Raw genomic sequence first — 22,603 nt, 5'->3', positions numbered from 1 at the left:
CTCTCTTCTGAGAAAATATCAATCAGAGCTAGTCTCTTGTTCTTTGTCGAATTCTTCTATCTTCTCTTCTGCCTGCTTTAACTTCGTTTCTATTACATTGTTCCTGTCCTTCTCGTACTGCAACTCACGCAACATACTAGCTACTTTCACTCCTTCAATTTTATTCAGTTTCTCGCTTAGTTTAAGATTTTCTTTCCTCAGCTTTTCTATTTCATTCGATCCTGCTTGCGTACGGAGACATGGACAAGTTGATTTGGTAATACTCTGTACGGAGACATTTTAGTATACTTTGATAAGTAGATGGACCATGCATTCCATCAAATTAAATCGGCTTTGACTTATCTTATTTCTTAAGATATGAATTTTTTGTCATAATAAATTATTTATATTTATAAATTTACATTTTGAAAATAAATGATATATCTCCATAAATAAAATATATTGTTCACTTATTAAATATACTAAAATAATATCATATAAATATGAAAAATTTTCGAAATAAATTCTTATTTCATCTAATAAGGTCAAAAATATAAAGAGACTATGGGGGTGTTTGTTTTCAGCTTTTAAGCCGGACTTCTAATTTATAAGTTAGAAACACTTATTTGTACGTGTAAAAAGTCGAGAAGCACTTATAAAAAGTTTGTAATGTTAGCTTTTGTTTTAGGGTTTCTATTTATTTCTCAAACACTTTAATCACTTATAAATCTCTTTTTCATTTTAAGCAACAAACACTTAAAGCTCACCCAAACGGTCCCATATTGTTTTGGAAACTTATTTTGTGCATCAATTTGGGGTCTCTTGAAGAAACAAATTTAAAAAGATCAAATCATTTTTGTACAATTCAATCCTTAATTACCCCAATTAATCAAAGGACACTTGGTTTAATGCTTTCAACAAATTAGTTGCATATCTTTAATAGACTTATTTCTTCTCTTGAAATTTGCTGCCCGATATATTAATCATTTAATGAATAATTTATTTATCATCCATTTTAATATTATATAATGAAATTTTTGTATGCACAATACATAATCTAGTTATACATATAATTTTTAAGGGTCATCTTAAAAATTTAAGTAAGTGGGTCTTTTAAAAATTAGATTTTCTTTTGAAATTAATAGTCATTATATGATTGGATGCACAATTAAAAATTTTAAACTTATAACAATAAAAAATACAATTATGTATGATTTGTTAAATTGTACCCTTTCAAATTCTAAAACTATATATTAGTTTATCTATTATTCTATTCTTTGTATAATTTTTAAAATGTTAAAATAAAATCGTATGATTAGTATTTTTGCCCGCTTCGCATGATGGTTGTTTTAAATAATTTTATTAAAATTTATTTAAAAATTGTGAAAAGAATATTATAATACTGGTTTATTTTGTTTTTATGGATTTTAATATTAATTAGTTTTGATTTCATAAAATTTTATTTTTAAATAAAAATAATTAGAAATATATAGGTTAAAATATTAGATGAAGAATAAAAATAAAAATCTTTATAAAGATAATGCAATTAATGATTATACTTTGATAAACACTATTGATTTATATTAAAAAAATCGCAAGTTTAAAAAGAAAATAAAAGTCGACTCAATTGTAAAATGTGAATTTTAATATTCTAACTTTTAAAAAACTTATTTATTCTTGAAAATATAACTTAAATGAAAGAAATTTGAAATATGTAACCTCTTTTTTTTTCTTTTAAGTAATGTAACCTCTTTCTTAATTTAATATTGTACTTAGGTTATGTCATTACTAACGTGTAATTGAATAATGCGGTTATGTGTTAAATCATAAATGCAGCTTAGGGACATAAATACCTCTGCACTGACCACCTCTTTGTTAACAGTGTCCTTTTACAAGTTTCCTCTCTGTTCGCAACAGAGCTCAGGTATGTATCTCCTTATCTATTGCTTTCCAGTTTGCCAAAGTATGAATTGCTTCTATATTTTTTCCCCATGCCGTGCTCTTATGAATTCACTGTAATCTCTTTAGTTTTTGTGTCGATTTTAGTGATGGAGAGAATCGCCAAATCTGGTAAAATGTTTAGTCGGGATAATTGCGCTTCTAATTTCTTGGTAAGAAGTGTTATGCTCTGTTATCTTTTGATTTTACAGTAATTCATCTAATTTTTTTTTCTATTCTTTGTATTGTTTTTAAAATGTTAAAGTAAAAAGAATTAGGTGTAATATTTTATATCGTCGAATTATTATTCTTCATAAATCGTGTGATAAATATAATATATATGTACTAATTCATACCCCCATATGTCAGTGAAATTGTATACATTTACTTACCGGGATGAGACACACATTTTAAAATATGATTTATATTTTCTTTCCAGATTTCTCTAAATACAAAATAGATTCTATGATTAAGCTTTATCTATGATTCTTTTGACCCTGAACAAAAACTACAAACCCTTAATTTAAACCAACTTCTTATCAATAATATTTTCATAAATATACATAATTTATTTTAAATAAAAAATTTCATAAACAAACTGTGCGTGTAGGAGGCAGAAATACTAGTTTTACATATAGAAAAGGCTAAAATCTGTAAAATAAAACTCGCAAACTTTTGCTGATCAAACAGCAAGCATAGTACACACAAGCCCTAAAAAGAACGTAAATAATGCTAGTTGAGATGACATTCATGCAGTGGATATTGCATGATTGGAGTGCGTAAAAGCACTGACTGAGACATGCTAGTATACTTTGATCAGTAGATGAACCGCATTTTATCAAATTAAATCCGATTTGACTTGTCTTATTTTCAAATATAAATTATTTATTTGAAATAAGTCACAAATTTATATTTTGAAAATAAATGACTTATTTCAATATATTAAAAATTGTGGTACACTTATTAAATATACTAAAATAATATTACATAAATATGAAGATTCTTTGAAATAAATTCTTATTTTATCGAATAAGGTCAAATAAAAAGGTTCTATATCTTATTGCAAACTTATATTGTGCATTAATCAAAAAAATTCAAAAAAATCAAATCATTTTAGTAGAATCTAATCCTTAATTACCCCCAATTAATTAAAGGACACTTATTGCTTTCAGCAAATTAGTTGCATATCTTTAATAGACTTATTTATTCTCTTCTTGCTGCCCTGTGCTAGTAGGCTGAACCTTAAAAAAACTATATAAGGAAATTAGGCTGTGAATATTATATTAAAATTGGCCCAATACTGAATCACGTTTGTGATCAAATCATGTATCACGGCATAATATAACCTTAATTCCACAAAATCAATTATACAAAATAACCTTGATCTCACAAAATCAATTCTGTAATATAACCTTAATTCCACAAAAATCGATATGCGTTAATATGATTAGAATCCATGATTTAATATGATTAGAATCCATGATTTATATCCTTAAAAAAAAAAAAAGAATCCATGATTTATACAATTGCCTTAACTATACCAGTGACTACGTTCCTCACGTAGGCTATAAATAGCCTCTGTATGCTTAAGTACAATGCATCTGTATTACAAATTACAATACAAATTACAATACTCTAAGATGGCTACTAATAATTTAGTTGGTGCTAAACTGCAGATTATCCTGGCCGTTTTCTTAACCTTTTCTGCGAATTCAGAAGCACGCCTGATGATACATAATAGAAGAAGTAGCCTCGCTTTATTTCATAAACTAGGTGCCGGTGAAGTGAAAAGACTCGTTCCAACCGGACCCAATCCAGAAACTAGTCCAGGAACACCGCCGCCAGGTGCTGGTGAAGTGAAAAGACTTGTTCCAACCGGACCCAATCCAGCGACTAGTCCAGGAACACCGCCGCCAGGTGCTGGTGAAGTGAAAAGACTCGTTCCAACCGGACCAAATCCAGAGACTAGTCCGGGAACACCGCCGCCAGGTGCTGATGAAGTGAAAAGACTCGTTCCAACCGGACCCAATCCGGCGACTAGTCCAGGAACACCGCCGCCAGGTGCTGATGAAGTGAAAAGACTCGTTCCAACCGGACCCAATCCAGAGACTAGTCCGGGAACACCACCGCCAGGTGCTGATGAAGTGAAAAGACTCGTTCCAACCGGACCCAATCCAGAGACTAGTCCGGGAACACCACCGCCAGGTGCTGATGAAGTGAAAAGACTCGTTCCAACCGGACCCAATCCAGAGACTAGTCCGGGAACACCACCGCCAGGTGCTGATGAAGTGAAAAGACTCGTTCCAACCGGACCCAATCCAGAGACTAGTCCGGGAACACCACCGCCAGGTGCTGATGAAGTGAAAAGACTTGTTCCAACCGGACCTAATCCAGCGACTAGTCCAGGAACACCGCCACCAGGTGCTGATGAAGTGAAAAGGCTCGTTCCAACCGGACCCAATCCAGAGACTAGTCCGGGAACACCACCGCCAGGTGCTGATGAAGTGAAAAGACTCGTTCCAACTGGACCCAATCCAAAGACTAGTCCGGGAACACCACCACCAGGTGTTGATGAAGGTGTTGATGAAGTGAAAAGACTTGTTCCAACCGGACCCAATCCAGCTATTAGTCCAGGAACACCGCCACCAGGACTGCTAGGTTCAACTCGTTTGCCGTAGATCATCTCCAGAAGTTTATTACACTCTTATAATGTAATGCATGCAGTATTTTTACTTTAATAAACCCATGCATGAGATGAGATTATGATTATATGTTTGGTGATTTTCAAAGTTCACTCGAAATAATATGTTCTTACCTTATCCACCTATAAGCGAGATTTTAAGTTTGTAAGATAAAAGTGATTATCAAATATATAACCTACTCAAAACATAAAAGGACTGCTGATCGAATAATGCTCGGCCATGTTTTGCACAGATTGTATCCTTAATTTCATGTAGTAATATCTTAAATCTCAACCATGTAATTGATCAGACTAATTAATGGTAAAAAATACCACACCCAGGACGAGCAAGAAGATGATGATAATTGTCGGGAAAGATCATTCAATCGCTTGTTTAAAGTGCAATAGATATCGATTAGGAAAATAGTATTATGATAATTGACGTGCATAGTGTCTCATTTGGTTAAGTAAATCTGTAATCACGTTTACTACTCGTAATATATTAATTTAGGAAGTTACTAAAATAATCAGTATTTTTTTTAAAGCTACAAGGCAAATATAACAAATAAACTTAATCCAAATTTCACGAATTTTATTTTTACAGCAGCATTAAGGACTTATGTAATGAAAAATAGATTCAAAATGATGTGATGGAAGTGATATGAGATATTAATTATTCTATTGATGTGTTTTCTTATAAAAAATGAATATCCTCCTTTCCGTATGTTTGTAACTTTCCTAAATGAAACAAAAAAATCTCTCCAAAATTTTACTATTATATGATTATACGATTTATCGACGTACAACATCTTTTCTATGAAAAGTTAAGATTATGATATTCATGTTGTATTTAAAATTTTCTTAATTTAGTGATGATGTTTTAAATCAAGAATGGGTATTGTTTGGAAAAGAATGTTGTTATAGGTACCGAATTAGGTATAAATGTGTTACAAACAATATCATCGTTTGTGATGATTTACAGGAGGAGATTAAGGATTCATTATCACTATTTTTTTAACAAATTAGTCTTAAATATCTGTAGTCATTTTTTTTTTTCAAGATATCAGTTGAACTTGCATATTTGGTTTTCTATAACCTATGAGCCCATGTAAAACTGAACTTACATAGGCCCACTAAATTTTAATCTACAAACTTACATGTGAAGCATATGGTTCACTTGATTCTGATTTACCATGACCCAAGCCCAATAATTACCACTATCGCTAAGCCCAATACAAGAAACAAATAAGACCAGAAACAAAAAGATTCAAACGAAATATCGAAAAGAAAAAGGTTAGAAATGTATAAGCTCGAATCCGAGGACCTAAAATTCCAAAATTCTTACTGTTTTATTTTTATTTTTAAATTCATAATTTACAAAAATGTAAAATCATACTGATGAATAAATTTAATAATAATTATTATTTTACTTATCATTTACGGATAATATCTTTTATAAATAATAATTACTTCTTTTAAAAACAGTAAAAAAGCCCAAAATCGAAGGGCCAACAAATATAAACCAGTAAAATGATATAGGTAGAGAACCAAATAATAAACTCTAAACTGTGTAAATTTTGGAAGGAAAACAAAATTTCAACTAGTAAAATACTACAACTTGTAAATCAAATAACAAAACTCTAAGCTGTAATCTTTCTCGTCTACGTCTATAATTTTCGATGACATTTAACAAAAAAAAACGTAGGAAATAATATTTTTGAAGACATGTCAAAGTGACTATCAAATTGTTCTGGAAGCACTTCAGCGTTCAATTTTGCAACTAACAACAGGGGGTCTGTTCTCAAGCTGTTTCAACTTCTTCTCCAAGTCTTCAATTGTCTTAGAAGCCTCCTTGAGCCTCCTCCTCAACTTGTCCTCCTCTTCATCTCGCCGAGATCTCTCCTCTGAGAAGATATCAATCAGAGTCTCTTGTTCTTTGTCGAATTCTTCTATCTTCTCTTCTGCCTGCTTTAACTTCGTTTCCATTGCATTGTTCCTGTCCTTCTCGTACTGCAACTCACGCTTCAGACTAGCTACATTCACTCCCTCAATCTTCTTTAGTTTCTCCCTTAGTTCAACATTTTCTTTCTTCAACTTCTCTATTTCATTCGATCCTGCATTGGTAGGATGTTGCGAATGGATAACTGTAGTAACTGGCACCGCTGCTTGCTTATGATCCCTTCTCTTTAGTGATGGCTCAGGCGCGTTTTGCCTGTCGTCTTTTAACTCATTAGACACACTCTTCATTTTCTTCGTGGTTGGTTGTACAGAATTATCATCCTCCCCACTGTCTGAAGCTGGAGTATTTAGATCCGGTCCTCTTCTTTTACCATAGATTGATCCTTTAGCATGGCCAATTTGATGACAGTTTTCCTCACCGCTGTCTGAAGCTTGATTATTGCCACTGTCTGAAGCCGGCCTTCCTCTTTGTTTACCAGAGAATGGTCCTTTAACATAGCCAATTTGATGACAGTTGTCTCCCCAGTACTTCTTCTGAATCTCACGAATCCGTGACTCAAGCCTAATTAGCACACTTGTGTGCTCAAAGCCCTGCTTATCATGAGCAGGTTTAACAAAATCAGCTTCAATTACACCTATAATGCCACGGCCACCACTTCCAGCAGCATTCCAGACCCTCCAAAACGGCCTAATAAGCCGGTTCTTGTGATAAACACAGAACCCTTGAACATCAATATGAGCTTTAGCATCCTTCACAAATCCAATTATGACACTAGCAAACGCCTGAGACTGACCCTTCACCGAATCATCAGAAACCCGAACAGGTCTGTACACATGCTCCTGTTTGTACATCATATCGTTCACTAAATTATGATGCTCAACATCTCTCCCACGAAGAATAATCCGAAAACCAGGTGGAACTCTCAAATACAATATAGCTGCATAACTCCTCAAAGAATGTGAGTACGTCAAGAAGTGCCTAGAATTTGGATACGTGTTAGCCATCTCTATCTTCTTCTCATCTCTATTCGCCCCTTTAATCTGAATATCATACTTATCCGTATCAAAATCAAGCTCAAGGTCCCCCTGATCATCCTGCCACAGATTATAAATCACAATACGCGTCCCTTGATCTTTAATCAAATCAAACTCCTTAAACAACTCCGCCTCACTACTAAACGGTGACCATACCAACAATGTATCCAAATTCTGCCTCCAATCATCACGCGAAGAACGTACAATCATATCCCAAGAACTCCCCCCTTTCTTATAATCAATCATCGGAACCACAATCTCATCCTTATTAGTCCTCTTCAAAAACGTACTAGACAACATCCCTACACTCTGAGTACTACTCCCTCCGTCCCTCCCACGACTCCTCGAAAACACAATAACATCCGCCCCAAGCCTCATAGTACTCGTCTTGAAGCCATTCCCATACAATCCAATAGTATTATCCTGACCACTCTTCGAAGAATATCCAAGCGACATACACTGTCGCAACATATCAGGACTCATTCCGCCTCCATTATCTTCAACTAACAACATCTTACTATGATCTCTCTTACTCTTAATGACATCAAGGTGAACATAACTTGCTCCGTTACATACCTCATCCAACGCATTGTCCAGAAGCTCCGCGAACGCGCCCAGCGCCCACTTATGACTCGTCGCATTCGAATGAAGAAACTGCGGATTCACCCTAAGCCGATCCATATTGCACGGCTCGGTCTCAACCGCCGCACGATCACCTTTAGCCTCGTACCCTCCCGCGTTCCAGAACTGCTTGAACTCATTAACCGCCACATCATTCGACTCTCCGACAGTTTCTCCAACGTTCGAAACCTCGTTCGTAACCCTCAAACTCGAGTGAACAGGATCCGAGACTTTTTTATTCATTAACGCACGTTCTTCTGGCGTTAATGGATCGAGAAACCCTAGCGGCAAGACTATCTCAGGTTTGACGTCGTCGTCACTCGAATCGTCGGTAGTGTCGCCGGTGACGACGTCGGAATCGGAATCGCCGAGGTCGATCATTTCGCAACGCTCTTGTTTCAACGGTTTGTTATTGTTTGGTTCCATATCTACAGGCTTTTGTTGATGATCTAGTTACGTTTTATATATAAAGACTGACGCTGCAAAAACTGGTATAATGCGAATAGAAACAAATCTGGATACTAATTCGCAATAAATAAACTAACAAATTAGCACACCGCTTTTAGTTTTTATAGAGTTTTCTAAAACCGATCGAGCTACAGAATTCTAATTGGAGCATGATTAGGAAAAAAAGAAAAAGAAATTCCAATCCTCTTAAGGTAAGGATTCTAAATACAAATCTGGACTTTTTTCCTAATTGTATTATCATGATATATTTAAATTCTGAATTATTAAAATATTTTGGTACAAAAATAATACCGAATAATTTTTAATATATGTTGTCATTCTTATAATTCACTTTGAATAATACATAATCGATTTAATATTTAATATCAAATTATATTTGTATATGTTTTCTTTAGAAATGTTTGTATTAGAGTATATATATTATTTTAATAGTATTATACAAAATAATTAATTCTTCCAATTAATTTGGATCAAGAATAAAGTTAAGCCAGGAACATTACAGTGAAAATATGTAACAATCTAAGATATAGTATAAATAATTACTTCTGCTTACTCATCTAATTATTTATGTCTCCAATGATTTTTTCTATCAAATTTGAATTACTTATAAAACTAAGTTATGAATATTACAGAGTAAAAATATATTTAACAAACTTACCAAGAAAACATAGTATACATAAGCTATACGTAATCACTTCTTCTATGCATAGTTCTCTAATGATCTCCGGGTTAATCTACAGGTGCCTTTCCGATCTGATTAATTATTATAATTTCTTTAAGTAATATATTGTACAGTAAATTAAATTAACATTAAATATTATTATAATATTATAAATTATTTGATTTTGTTTTGATTAATCTGAGTAATTTAATTTATATTATTAGAGATTCTCTAACCAGCTGCATTTTGGCTTATTAATCCTGATTCTTAATATTTTAAAAAGATATTCATATCCGATCCGTTTAACTATATTTTGAATGAATTAAATCATTCTTTTTTATAAACAAACAATTTTATTAAGATAAAAAAATTAACAAAATAAATTCTCGAACTATCAAATATAATTTGATTGTGGAATAAATAACGAGTTAAACAAATAATCATTTTATTTTTTAGGTCGCTTGACACGTTGAAGATTCAAATTTATTAATTTAAAAAGTATTATATACAATGACGATTTCTCGAGCAATTTAACCTACATGAATGAGTGATATGGCAATTGACCTGCACTATATGTAGCATAATGTCGAGAAATATTGATTACATAGAACTGATATCCGAGTAAGGTGAACTTGAGCGATATCCAAAATCGTTTTAAATCGATGCGGTATTATACATCTCTCAAAACATTATATAAATTCCTGTCAAAAAATAACAAAAACATGTTTCAAGACACATAAATATTAAAACACAATACATTTACATTCCAAAAAGATAAAGATGACTAATAATCTTATTATGGTACTCGACAAAATTTAATCCAAAAAAATAAATTTAGATTTTATTAAAAATTTGATAAATAAAAGAAAAGATAAAAGAGTCAAAAATAACTTTTACATGATACTTTTGCTGTATCATGGCGCACGTAACCAAAATTAATTGTAACATAGAAAACATTAATTAGATCATTCTCATAAAACTGTATTCTTCGGATCAAATATTTTCATGTCAATTTCTATTTATTTAAATCAATATCAGATCCACCAGCCTACTTACTCAACGAACTAACCTTTTTTGTCGGATACAATTATAACAGTATACACAATTGACCAGAGTCGTTGTTGCAACATTATTGAGGAGTTTGATGGAAAGGGCAATGCTAGAGACCCCAAATATTTTCCCCAAAAATCTTTATCAAATGATGTGGCAAACACTTGGAATATTATAATTGGGTGATTGATGAATCTGCAGGGGGTCTCATTATTATGGGAGTGAAAACAACCAATCACACTTCGACACGTCATTTGGGAAAAAAATTTGGGAATTTTTTTTGGGGTCTCTAGCATTTTCCTTGATGGAAATAGTGTGCATATCGTATACGAATAGTTTTCATGGTTTCTCGCTTGAAGCTCAGGCAAGACAAATCAATTTTGTCCGTCGAGGCCCGTAAAAATTGATTAAAGAAAAACGTTAAGTAACAACATTTAAAACAAAATATTAATACCTGTTAACGATAAAAATCAATCATCAATCAATATATATATATAAAGGAGGATGCGAGCGTGTCTATGATTGTTCGATTCAGTCTTCTAAATTTTCTTGAATTTCGAAGAGAAAATATAATTATAATTCAAAAAATCAGGTCCAAGAATTCTAAAACTAATACAATTCTTTTCTTATTTAATTCTAAAGATGATACAGTTCTTTTCTTATTTGGTATTTCTTATTAAATTCTAAAGATGATACAATGGTATTTCTTATTGAATTCTAAAGATGATACAATTCTTTTCTTATTTAGTAATCCTAAAAGAAATATTCAAAATAATAATAATAGATAAAATACAATTTATATTTAAGATATGTAAAGTAATATATGCAATTCTTATTTTCGATAAGATATATTGAAGATATGTTTAACGGGAACACGACTGAAAATAACTTTTATGAAATTATAATATATATTATTTCGTATCAAAATTTATAAAAAAGATTATCTATTAGTATCGTGTTTAAGGGGAGGGCGTCCCAAATTAATTTTTACCTAAATAATAATATGTTTTTATTAGTATTATGTTTGACGGGAAAGTAGCTAAAACAATTTTTTGTCTAAATTTATAAAAAATTTCATAACGCCGCCGCGAAGCGCGGCTTTTTTCACTAGTATTATAATAAAATAAACATTATAGTAAACAAAATTTAAAATGTCATCAGAAGAATAAAAATAAATATAACTTAATAAATATTATAGGAAAAGATACCGTACCACCGAATGTAAGCCAGTATAATTTTTTAGGACTACACATGCGAATATATCTCGTTTCATCTCGCTAACATCAATGGAAGGAAAAAATATCACCAGAGTTTCAAGCTGTCGTGGTGTAGCATTTGAAGCTAAAGCTTACGAAAATAATCATAACGTTTTAACTTCAACCCAATCCGAGAGGTGGATTCGTGCAGCTACTTCAATATTTAAGGTGTTTCCAGGCTCCGATTCCCCGAGAAGATCATCAGGCAGATCGAGCAGTCACTTTTGCGATCTCGAATTCGATGAAGATGAAAACGACGATTACAGCATGTACTCGGGGGATGCAAGTCCCCGAGACCTCGAAAACAATCTGCATGTAGTTGGCCAAGTTAGTTCCTACACTAAGTTGCCGAAACCTAAAAAAGATAGACTATCGGTGATTCTTCGTGATCAAAGCCTTTTCACAGCTTACAAGCGCTTGTTCCTTGTTACTCTCTCGTTAAATATCGTCGGACTTGCACTAGCCGCAAGCGGTTATTATACTTATGCGAGACGAAAGCCAGCAGTTTTCGCCATTGCGAATATCTTGGCCTTGACATTGTGCCGAAACGAGGCCTTTTTAAGGTGTGTTTTCTGGTTCGCGGTTAAGTTATTCGGGAGGGCATCGATTCCGCTCTGGATCAAGACTTTGATAACTTCATTTCTTCAATCACTCGGTGGAATACATAGTGGTTGTGGCGTCTCGTCTTTAATTTGGCTTGTTTATGCAATTATTCTCACCATTCGGCACAGGGAAACCTCGTCCCTTTTGATCATCTCTGTAGCCTATACTATTCTGTTCTTGGTTTTGTTATCTTCTCTCGCAGCTTTTCCTCTTGTCCGTCATCTTCATCACAATGTTTTTGAGCGAACTCATCGCTTTGCAGGATGGTCAGCTCTTGTTTTATTCTGGCTCTTTGTTGTTCTCACCCTTTCTTACGAACCTTCTTCAAAACTCTACAATTTTCGCCTCTCGAGGCTTATAAAAGCGCTAGAATTCTGGCTGACCTTTGCCATAACAGGTTTCATAATGTTACCCTGGCTAACAGTAAAACAAGTTCGGGTTAGCGTATCATCTCCTTCTGGTCACGCTTCAATAATAAAATTTGAGGGCGGAGTGAAAGCTGGATTGCTAGGAAGAATCAGCCTATCACCGTTCTCCGACTGGCATGCGTTTGGAATCATTTCAGACGGTAAAGATGAGCACATGATGTTAGCTGGTGCGGTGGGGGACTTCACCATGTCACTAGTCTCCAACCCTCCAACCCATCTTTGGGTTCGTACTTTTCACTTCGCAGGCTTGCCTTACTTGATCAATTTATACCGAAGGGTTGTTTTAGTGGCCACGGGCTCTGGAATATGCGTGTTTTTATCATTTCTTATGCAGCCTTCCACGAAAGAGGTGTGCCTAGTTTGGGTGGCCAAAGCGGTGGAACAAAATTTTGGAAGTGAAATTATGAAATGTGTGAGTGGATATCCGAAAGACAAGGTTATTGTGCATGACACAGGGGTGCTCGGGAGGCCTAATGTGGCTGAGATGAGCGTTGATGCGGCGAAAAGATGGAAAGCAGAGGTTGTGATAGTCACAAGTAATCCGGAGGGAAGCAGAGATGTTGTCCGTGCATGCAAGGCTTCTGGGATACCTGCGTTTGGTCCATTCTGGGATTCCTAGTTTATGAAACTCATCTCGGCAGTAAAACTTTGTTCGGTCTGTCAGTAAAATCTTCGAAAGGCCATCGAATCTGTTTATGCAATAAAAAGAATGCTAGATTTCTTGTTTGTAATGAAGTTCTGTCATTTTGTCTCATCTTATTCCGGGTGTGTTGGAAATAAAATTTGTACCCAATTTTTTTAGTTACGAATTAATAAAATTTTGATTCGATTTGTATATGTGCGTGCGTGCGTGCGAGCTGATGAAAGTTGTTAACAATGGTTTAACATGCGGTTGCTGTGCGAGTGTGCGTTAGCAACTGTCTAAACTCAAGCATTACGCAAGTGCTTTCAGTTTGGAAAATGCTCAAACGCGGATTGTGTGATACTGCTTTGCATCTGAACACTGCAAACTGTATATGTATACAAGTTAACTCTTTTCCCTATTTTACTCCCACAATTGAAGTAACTGCTTAAGCGCAGAAGTTAAGGCTGTATATTAGAACCGAATACTTATGATGAAAATAATCCAAAGTAAAAAGGTTTAAACTTAAACTTAAGTCTGTCCTGGCGTCCATTCGACCTTGATCGCATTTATGCACCGGGAGAATTCAAGATTCAGATCTTACGAGGCATTAAACAAATTTCCAGAAAATACTTATATATTTCTAAATTTTGTCAGAGCACTTTAATAATTTTATAAAATTTAAAACGATAAAAAAATGTCAAATTCCTTTTTACGATGAATATGTGTCGTGGTGCCTCTTACTATCCGGTCCTTGACGCAAGACTTTTCTACAGGGGCGGATCCAGGATTTCTAATTTACCCGGGCTTGATTTTAAAACAGATGTATACTGATCATTAGCTAACCATAGAAAACCAGTAAAGAAGCATATAACTTCTGTACACTTCAGTAACCTGCAAGTCCATCAACCATTATCACAATACTAGGATAAATGATATTTATTATTATATGAGATTTATTTTCTTTTTTTTATTTGAAATATGTATTTTTGAAGAATATAAATATGCACTCTTTTAATCTGAATATAGTATATACCTTGTTTTGTGTATATATAAAAAACTAATATATAATAAAAGCTTTGATTAAAACAATAATATATAAATTTTTTGATACAAACATATTTTATTAAATTAGAAAACAACAATATTATAATATTTTCATGCAGAAAAATGATATGACTAATTGTTAAAATTAAAGATTAATATTATATATATATAAATTAAACTCTACTTACACTGAACAAATAATGAAGGATTTAATATAATTTTTCTTTGATCTTATCACAAGGGTTCACATGGAAAGCAAAAAACTGAAAAAGAATAGTTCAAATCAAAGTTATGCCGGGGCTAAACATCAATTTATGTTGATGACTACTAATAGTTCTGAGAAAGTTAATTTTTTCACCCGGGCTAACACCCACCTCAGCCCTAACGTAGATCCGCCCCTGCTTTTCTACCTATAGCCTCACGTTAAAGAACATTATTATTCCGATACAAGTTAAACAATTCGAAATTTCGAATACTAGCCTAAACATTAAACTGATCTTTCATATGCAGCACTTCATCTTGATAAATACGTCTGCTTACAAGTTACTCCTACAGGCTACAATAGATCAACTTCTGATTAAAGCTATTTTTCTGTAGGTGCAAGTTTTCCAGCTTTGAAAGAAGTTGGTGACAGGAAACAAGGAGAATAATTCCATTATACTGTTTCATCGAACACCAAAATACCCATTTACTCTGCAATTTATTCGATACCATTCCCGGTTATTAAGAAGTATAAGAAGGAATAACGGTTGTAACATCGAAAGGATAATCCGGCCTGCACTGGATTAGACATTTTTATTTGTTCAACAAAGAAAACCAGCATAATTCCATTTCATTCCATTATGCTGTTTCATTGAACATTAAACTGCCCATTTGCTTTACATTTTTGGTTACTAAGAACTATAACAATAAAGAACAAGAATCGCATTTGGATAATCCGGCCGGCAACTAAAAGAGCGGAATAGAGCAGTGATTCCAAGTATCTGGTAATCCAGGAAGGCAATAACTGTTACAGTCGAGGTTAGCCTAAAGTGTTTTTGAAAGAGAGGATAAATAACATCGTTACGTCCTAAGTTATTATGAGCTCGTAATTTTATATTCAATTTTTAAGTAACGAAATAGTGTTTTGTTGGAGTTGATCTCAAAACAGTTCTCGGTCATGGTTCTGAAATTCCCGATTCGGCCAATTATTCTCCTGTAAATTGTCTTTCCAATTCGATTTTTAAAATTCAGTTAATCGCTACAAATTTTAAATGATATGTATGATATGTTATATAGCAAATTAAACTAATATATTAAATATAAATATTATTATAATATTATAAAATATTCAATTTTTAATCCCATTGATCCTTCCGATAAATCTCTTATATCGATTAATCCCAATTCCCAACTTTTACAATCATGTAATCCAGTTATTATGGACAAGTCCCTCCCTACCCAGCCTTCATTCTGTATTGATTCTATGAAGTATGAATAATTGCAGCAACTTTCTGGAGTTCTGTTTCAAACTGCTTGTGAAAAGCTACATTCAAATTATAGGTACTATAAAATCCAGTATAGCACCTGATCAGCAATTTACAGTAATCATCTGTTTTTACACCCTTTTATCAATATTTTCAATGGATACTGCAACATACTCACAGATAAGCATCTCATTCGTGCAACTCACATAATACAGAGGTACAAACATTCATGAACAACCGGCAAGTTAGATATCACATGATAAAGCATTCAAACTAGTGATTCTAACAACTTTCTTAGTCCAGGCATAAGTCGGATTGTACACACAGATTTGAACAGATGAAGTACGTCAATCTGACTTCATTCCGCCCATAAATGTCCTTGGATCAGGACAGTTCCCTGAAAATTGTGCCTGTGAGAAATCAAATCCTGGGTTCTGCCAAGTGATAAACAAAGGAGAGAGTGTGAGTCAGAAGAATGAACAACAGATGTATACTATCGTGCATTTTATAAGTCGTAAGGATATAAGTGCATCCGTGGCAACTGATGCAATTACAGAACCCGTGCTATTGAGTTACAAAGTAATGTTTCATACAACAATTGTGTTTACACTTCAGTAAAATGACTGTATCATATGTATTAGACTCACCTCTTCCTGAAACCTCTGCAGCATGAGGCGTTTTTGCTCCATATCGGCTGCCATAGGATCAAGCTGACCTTGACCCTGTATAGGGGAAGGCCAGGTCTGACCCTTATCTCTCTTCTGCAAAGTGACATGCAGTATATCATCCTCTGCCAGTCGAAAAATTCCGTTAACCACAACCCAACATTAAAAACTTCCTTCCCTTATAAACAACTACACAGAACATCAATCTAAATCAAACATACCTATAGTCCAAAACGAAGAATCAGTCTTTACATGTGAATACAAATCATGCTGCAAAACCACCAAAAGGGCAATCATAAAACATCAAAACAAACCTAAATCACCCAAAGAAATCAACTTCATCATACAAAAATCTTAGTGGGTCCAATCCATACATTCAGATAAGGTGGGTTGCCTTTAATCCCGACTTCAACATGTTTCGACAAAATCTTGCAATAAAACAGCTTGGAATAAACATTTGGGGGAAGATTTATATAGATATTCACTTCCTCGAGTGTTTGATCCCACTCAAAAACCTTCTGACCTGAAGTTTATTCATATATATACAAAATTTAATTGAGCTTTCAAACCCTAATTAGAAACCCTAATTAGAACAAACAGAAAGATAATATACATGTAATAAGATGATAGATACAAAGGGGTAGAGAAGAGAAGATAACATACTGCCGTGAAAGAACTTGTGTCGTTTCTCAGGTGCCAATTTCTCTGCCATGGAGACTGATTGTTTCTTGATTGCGCTGAAAAGGAAGACAGTGTTTGGCAATTAAAAATGAGAACTCGATATTTTCTGTTAGATAAGAATGTAAAATAATACTCCTTATTGGTATATTTTAGTATTTTCTGACATATGATATAAGATCTTATCAGTTTATCCTAAAAAAGGGTACTTATCCGTTTATAATTTTACACGTATTATAATATTAAATTTCAAAGAGAAATAAAATTATTATATAGATGATACTTTTATATAATTTATAAAATTAAACATACACTCATGCAAATTTGTAAATTCCTACTAAAAGGCAATAACATATATTTATAATATTAGTTTTAAGAATATAAATAAATATTTATTCAAAAGAATATAAACAAATATATAATTAATATAAAGTCTTGAAATACACTTCATAAAAATAAGAAAAAAAAAATATTTTTACCTACTCTTTCTAAAATAATGTATGGAATAAGATGCACCGGCTGCAAATAAATGTTTGCTTTGAACTGTGATGTTCATTAGATCGATGATTTTATGGCTATTAGGGGTGTACAGACGAATCGCTCAACCGTATCGTATCAGACGAATCGCTCAACCGCATCGCATCGTTCGCAACCGAACCGCAATTTGCTATGTCCTTAAAAAACTCATAATAGTATTAGTTTAGACATTGAGTTGATCTTTTATATGAAGCTAATCTTTTAAATACATGTGCATAGAAGTTTAACCAGCTTAATAGCTTTTCTTTTGCAGTTTGAAATTTTTTACTTGGATAGAATTTTTATTTTTCTTGTCAGGTCTTGAAAAGAGGTTTGCTGGAGTAAAATTTCACTGTACTCTTTCATTCAACACTAGAATACACATTTACTTTACAATTGAATCAATACCACTTTCGTTTATTGAGAACTATAAGACAAAGGAACAAGAATAACAATTATATCATTGAAACAATGATCTGGCTTGCACTATATATGTTCATTTGTTCAACTAACAAGGGCCGTATAGAGCAGTTGATTCCAAGTATCTGGCAATCCGGGAAGGCACCAATGGCTGCAGTCGAGGCTGTTCCGCCCTCCACTATAGACGGTCGGATGAGCATCCTTTCGATACTGTGACAACAATGTGATGTCTAGTAGATAAGTTGGTACCTTAATTCTGTTCAATACTTTGTTCACTACAACTGCTGCCATTGGTGTCCCTGCAGGATACTTCACACCGAAAAACGGTTCAGTCTCATGTGCACATGATTTCGAAGGTTCTCCCCAGTCTTTACCCCTGTTTCGATGCATTATTGTGTAACAATTAGCACTGCAGCTATATTCAGCTTATGATGAAGAAGAATGGTTAACAAAAAATTACTAGCTTACTCATAATGGATAGGAGAGATTCCTTGAAAGAAGACTTTGGTTTTGGAAGGATTGACGTTTCGATTAACCCATCTAGCCCAAGTTGTCATTCCTTTGTAAAACGCAACTAATCGGTTCATGTCTTTGTAAACATGGGCGCCGTCTTGCACATAATCCCATCTGCAACCAATCCAATACTCCAGTTATAGAAATAACGATCAGGCAACATGTGTAATATACATTCAGACATTTACAACTGCGAACCAGAAAAACATAAGCATCAATCTTACGGCTGATCTCTTCCAGTGTGCACCCACCAATGCCATGAGTTGAAAACCAAAACGTCCATGCCTAACCATGCATCACCACTTTTGATCGAATCTAGTTTTAGGATCCGGCCCTTCTGCTCGTTTACAATATCTACAATGTATGTTGTCCGATACAACAGTAATTTTACTCCATAGTCCTGTGCCAAACAAATCAAAGAACATTGTTAAGTACATGTTTAGCACCAAATGGCAAATTCAACCTTATAGTACAGACTGCAATTTTGTTCAGGAGACTATATATGAACAATTTCACACGAGCTCAACTCAAACTAAATCTACGCCAACTCCAAAAGGAGAGAAGGGGTAGTTAATTTTCTTAAACACTGCTATAAATTAACAACCGGTTTAAAATCTTAATTAATCTACTTATGTGTTAATACTGTACTTAAGACGATACACTGTCTTCCTACGACATTATTAATGGTGGAGCGGATGAAGGTAAGCCACAAGGCCGAACACGTGACATAAACAAACAAGTTTCTGAAACAAAATGTTAGCTGAATCAAAGTGTTCACGCAATAGATGAGGCTCTTAAGTTCTTTCACCGTGCGCAATGGAGCCTCAATAATGTTCGATGGAGCTGTGGTCCTGCTCCCCCCTTTACCATCTCCGTGGTACTTTAAATGCCACTTCACATTTCAAATTGTTCCCTCTTCCATTCAAATAGTTGATATTTTTCAAAGAACTAAAGAAAAGTAGATAGCACCTTTATTTATTCCTTTACTTTCAGTTAAGCTTAGCTATCAATTAACATACAAATGAAAGAAAAACTGGAAATAGAGACACCACAAGCCAAAGCTATTGAAGTGTTAAGGTTTAAATTGATGAAAACAGAGCAGACTTGTCTTGTCGTACCGGTTGCATTGCCTAAAATGACAAATTCATTGATGTGTCTGATGTCACTTTCTCTAAATCAGAAGATTCACAGTCCAGCTTCATCACACATTCTAACTTTAGCACATCAGCGGAAATTTAAATACTCACGCACTAAACTGCTTATCGGGTATTGATTCTCGAGTTACAGATGATTAGGCTACAATGCTAGCTAGGGGTCATTATTTGCTTGCTTACTTCATGGGTGTGATTCTTCAATACTATCGGTTATTGGTCGTACTCATTTCACAAGACTTCCGTACAAGCCCGAAAAGCTCATGATGTTTTCAATTTTATCCATATTTCTTGTAATCATTTATATTGACTTTCTCAAAAGTTAAAAAAAATAGCAAAGCATAACAGGACATGCATGCACTAAATAAAGCATAATCATTCTTGCCAATTTGACAAGGAAGGTAGTTAAAATGAAATGATACTTATAAGTTGTCAAAGCAAGAAATGATTATAATTCTACTTCAAGTAAAATACAAAAATTTCGAGTGAAAGAATATTAATTCTATAAAAAGTACCTGACTAAACTCACCACAAATGTAATTTCGGAATGGGGGTAACCCTGTACAATTGTGTACTTGACTTGTGGTACAGCTGAATGAATCATGCAACTCAAAGATTGCCATATATTGAAACTCAGCGAGTCTCCAACAAACAATATCTTCTTCCCCCTCATCTTCTCCAAAAAAGCCAGCGCATTAAATCTGCAAAATTCAACCCTCGAATCAGTCTCATTCAAATACATAAAATTAAAACCTCTTAACTGTATAAAAATCCATGCAGACAGTATACTAAGGTTAAGACTTGGATAAAGTTGGCGCTCGGCCAAGAGGCTGTAGTCTAGACTGACCCCTTGTTTTCCGTCGAGAGACTGTAATCTAGGCTAACCCCGTGTTTCCGTATGTTTATTTACCTTGGGAGGTTACAGGAGAAAGGCTGCCACCTATACTTGAGGTAAGACTGATCAGGTCTGCCAAATTTTTGGCAGTTAAATTGCTGATCAATAAAGGGGCAACTGGAAGCTTGATAGAGAGGATAAGAAGCATCATACACCCATTTGCCTCTGAAAATATTGCACCCACTGGCCAGCTTTCTGATGTGGCTGCTATTGCTGCTAACAAAATCTTCCTCGGCGTTTGTGTTTTGTTGGCAACAAATAAATACAAATAATGCTGAAAAGACCATAAATTTGAACAGAGAAGTACCCATCTTGGAAGTTGAACCAAAATGAGTGAAAATATAGGCCTGAGGAAAATATGGTCTCACAGGTTGGTGTTATATAATGTAAATTTTGTGGCTTCAAATGAAAAATATAATATTTTTTGCAAGTCCAAGTCTAACCACTGTAGTGAAGGGGAACTGGGGAAGGCTGTTAGGAAGATGTAATTGGGTAATGGCACATGGAATGGTACAAGAAAGTCCTGTTAGTGTTTTTTGATTTGTTTGTGTAATCTTTGGGTGGCTTTGAGAATAGTCATACTGAGCTCACGAGTCATATGAGTTGCTAATTGATTTGTTTTACTAAATTCATGCAAATATTTAGATGGAAAATTGATTAGAAAAGAAATATTAGTTGAAAATCGCTAAAATTTATTAATCAAATAATTAGTAATTATCTTTGAGTGTTCTAAAAATCTTTAATTTATTAAAAAAAATCTCCTATTAATTTTTAATGAAGTTCTAAAAAAATTATTTATTACACTCTAATTTAACTAAATAAATTCGATTTATCAAAAAAATCTCCAATAAATTATGAATCGGCCAGTTCACGGATTAGTTCCGATCCCCAATTTCTACGACCAGGAAATTCTAATACTAAGTTTATTTATTCAATCATTATTTCCCCAATAATATAAAATTTAGTAAGATATTGTTGAGAAAAAGAAGAAGATTTCGAATTTGCTCTCACGATATTTAAAAAATGTATGTATATTTAATCATATTTAAAAAAATTTAAAATAATTATAATTAATATTTGTTTAGATGTAAAATGTACCACGGAACCAAGCCATTTTTCAGTTGCGTGATCCGAAATACTAATCATGATAATAAATAAAAAAAATCTGTGTAATAGCATGAAGAATATTTTAATTAGGTTGGTAGATGATTCGAAAACGTTTAACAAACCAGCTACTTTAAAAGCGGACCACAATGATAAAATATTCAAATACGGTTTACTTTTGTAGTCATTGGGTCTATGATTTTTTTTAAGCTCCTTTTTTGTATGGATGACAGTGTGTTTTTTGCCTTGGACAAATGAATTACATTACTTTAGTAGTTTGTATTTGACAAATAATTTTCCGTCCCCGACAGAGTGTAAACTTCTTTTCGCCTGTAGCCTAAAGTTTTGAATCAGAATCGTGTAATAACCTGAGAACTTAGTGTCGTTTGGTTGGAGAGGAGGTATCGGGTTGGAATGAGAAATCGGGTTAAGCTGGTGTGGGTTTGAGGTATCATTTCTGATATCAGGTGTTTGGTTGAGTGGTGGAATGAATATGGTTGAGTGATGGAATGAATATGGTTGAATTATAATATTTATAAGTTATTAATTATAATTAATTTAGAATATCATTAAATTAATATTTATATGTATTTTTGAGTCATTAATTTCATTTTGTATTAATAATCTACATGAAATGATAAAAATAGTAATGAAAATAAAAGAAAAAAAATTTGATTCCTGAAACTCATGTTTCATACCCACCTCCCTCCTTGGGTATGAAAATCTCATATCTTGTGGGTTTGAGGAATGGGTTTGATGGAAGAAATTTTCCAACCAAACACCATATATAGGTTTGGAATGAACAAAACTATACCTGATACCAGGAAAGCCCGAACCAAACGACCCCT

The 22,603-nt window shown here is 33.7% G+C and overlaps 5 protein-coding genes across 6 annotated transcripts; 2 read left to right on the top strand and 3 right to left on the bottom strand.

The window, feature by feature from the left end:
• Positions 1-2,020: 2,020 nt before the first annotated feature.
• Positions 2,021-4,644, top strand: LOC108217505 (uncharacterized). The gene is made up of 2 exons (XM_017390334.2): positions 2,021-2,090; positions 3,594-4,644. The coding sequence occupies exons 1-2, from the start codon at positions 2,028-2,030 to the stop codon at positions 4,593-4,595; spliced, it is 1,065 nt and encodes a 354-aa protein (XP_017245823.2). The 5' UTR covers positions 2,021-2,027; the 3' UTR covers positions 4,596-4,644.
• A 1,542-nt stretch (positions 4,645-6,186) lies between these two features.
• Positions 6,187-8,601, bottom strand: LOC108217504 (protein MICRORCHIDIA 7). The gene has a single exon (XM_017390332.2). It carries the CDS (start codon positions 8,591-8,593, stop codon positions 6,359-6,361), a length of 2,235 nt encoding a protein of 744 aa, XP_017245821.2. The 5' UTR covers positions 8,594-8,601; the 3' UTR covers positions 6,187-6,358.
• Positions 8,602-11,669: 3,068 nt separating this feature from the next.
• Positions 11,670-13,457, top strand: LOC108218081 (adenylate-forming reductase 06235). The gene has a single exon (XM_017391004.2). It carries the CDS (start codon positions 11,678-11,680, stop codon positions 13,295-13,297), a length of 1,620 nt encoding a protein of 539 aa, XP_017246493.1. The 5' UTR covers positions 11,670-11,677; the 3' UTR covers positions 13,298-13,457.
• A 2,389-nt stretch (positions 13,458-15,846) lies between these two features.
• Positions 15,847-17,300, bottom strand: LOC108216513 (uncharacterized). Its single transcript, XM_017389294.2, has 5 exons — positions 17,142-17,300; positions 16,853-17,001; positions 16,700-16,748; positions 16,461-16,603; positions 15,847-16,247 (listed from the first exon to the last, which is right to left on the bottom strand). Exons 1-5 carry the CDS (start codon positions 17,188-17,190, stop codon positions 16,161-16,163), a joined length of 477 nt encoding a protein of 158 aa, XP_017244783.1. The 5' UTR covers positions 17,191-17,300; the 3' UTR covers positions 15,847-16,160.
• Positions 17,301-18,004: 704 nt separating this feature from the next.
• LOC108215782 (protein trichome birefringence-like 39) lies at positions 18,005-21,155 on the bottom strand. Of its 2 annotated transcripts, none has more exons than XM_017388352.2 (5): positions 20,667-21,155; positions 20,286-20,457; positions 18,830-19,005; positions 18,561-18,719; positions 18,005-18,468 (listed from the first exon to the last, which is right to left on the bottom strand). In XM_017388352.2, exons 1-5 carry the CDS (start codon positions 20,960-20,962, stop codon positions 18,177-18,179), a joined length of 1,095 nt encoding a protein of 364 aa, XP_017243841.1. In that variant the 5' UTR covers positions 20,963-21,155; the 3' UTR covers positions 18,005-18,176. The 2 variants fall into 2 exon arrangements, with proteins under 2 accessions (XP_017243841.1, XP_017243842.1); XM_017388353.2 differs by having other exon boundaries at positions 20,272-20,457; positions 20,667-20,808.
• Between the last annotated feature and the right edge of the window lie 1,448 nt (positions 21,156-22,603).

Source organism: Daucus carota, chromosome 4, assembly GCF_001625215.2.
Source record: "Daucus carota subsp. sativus chromosome 4, DH1 v3.0, whole genome shotgun sequence".
Lineage (NCBI taxonomy): Eukaryota > Viridiplantae > Streptophyta > Magnoliopsida > Apiales > Apiaceae > Daucus > Daucus carota.
This window is presented reverse-complemented; position numbering and strand designations above follow the sequence as displayed.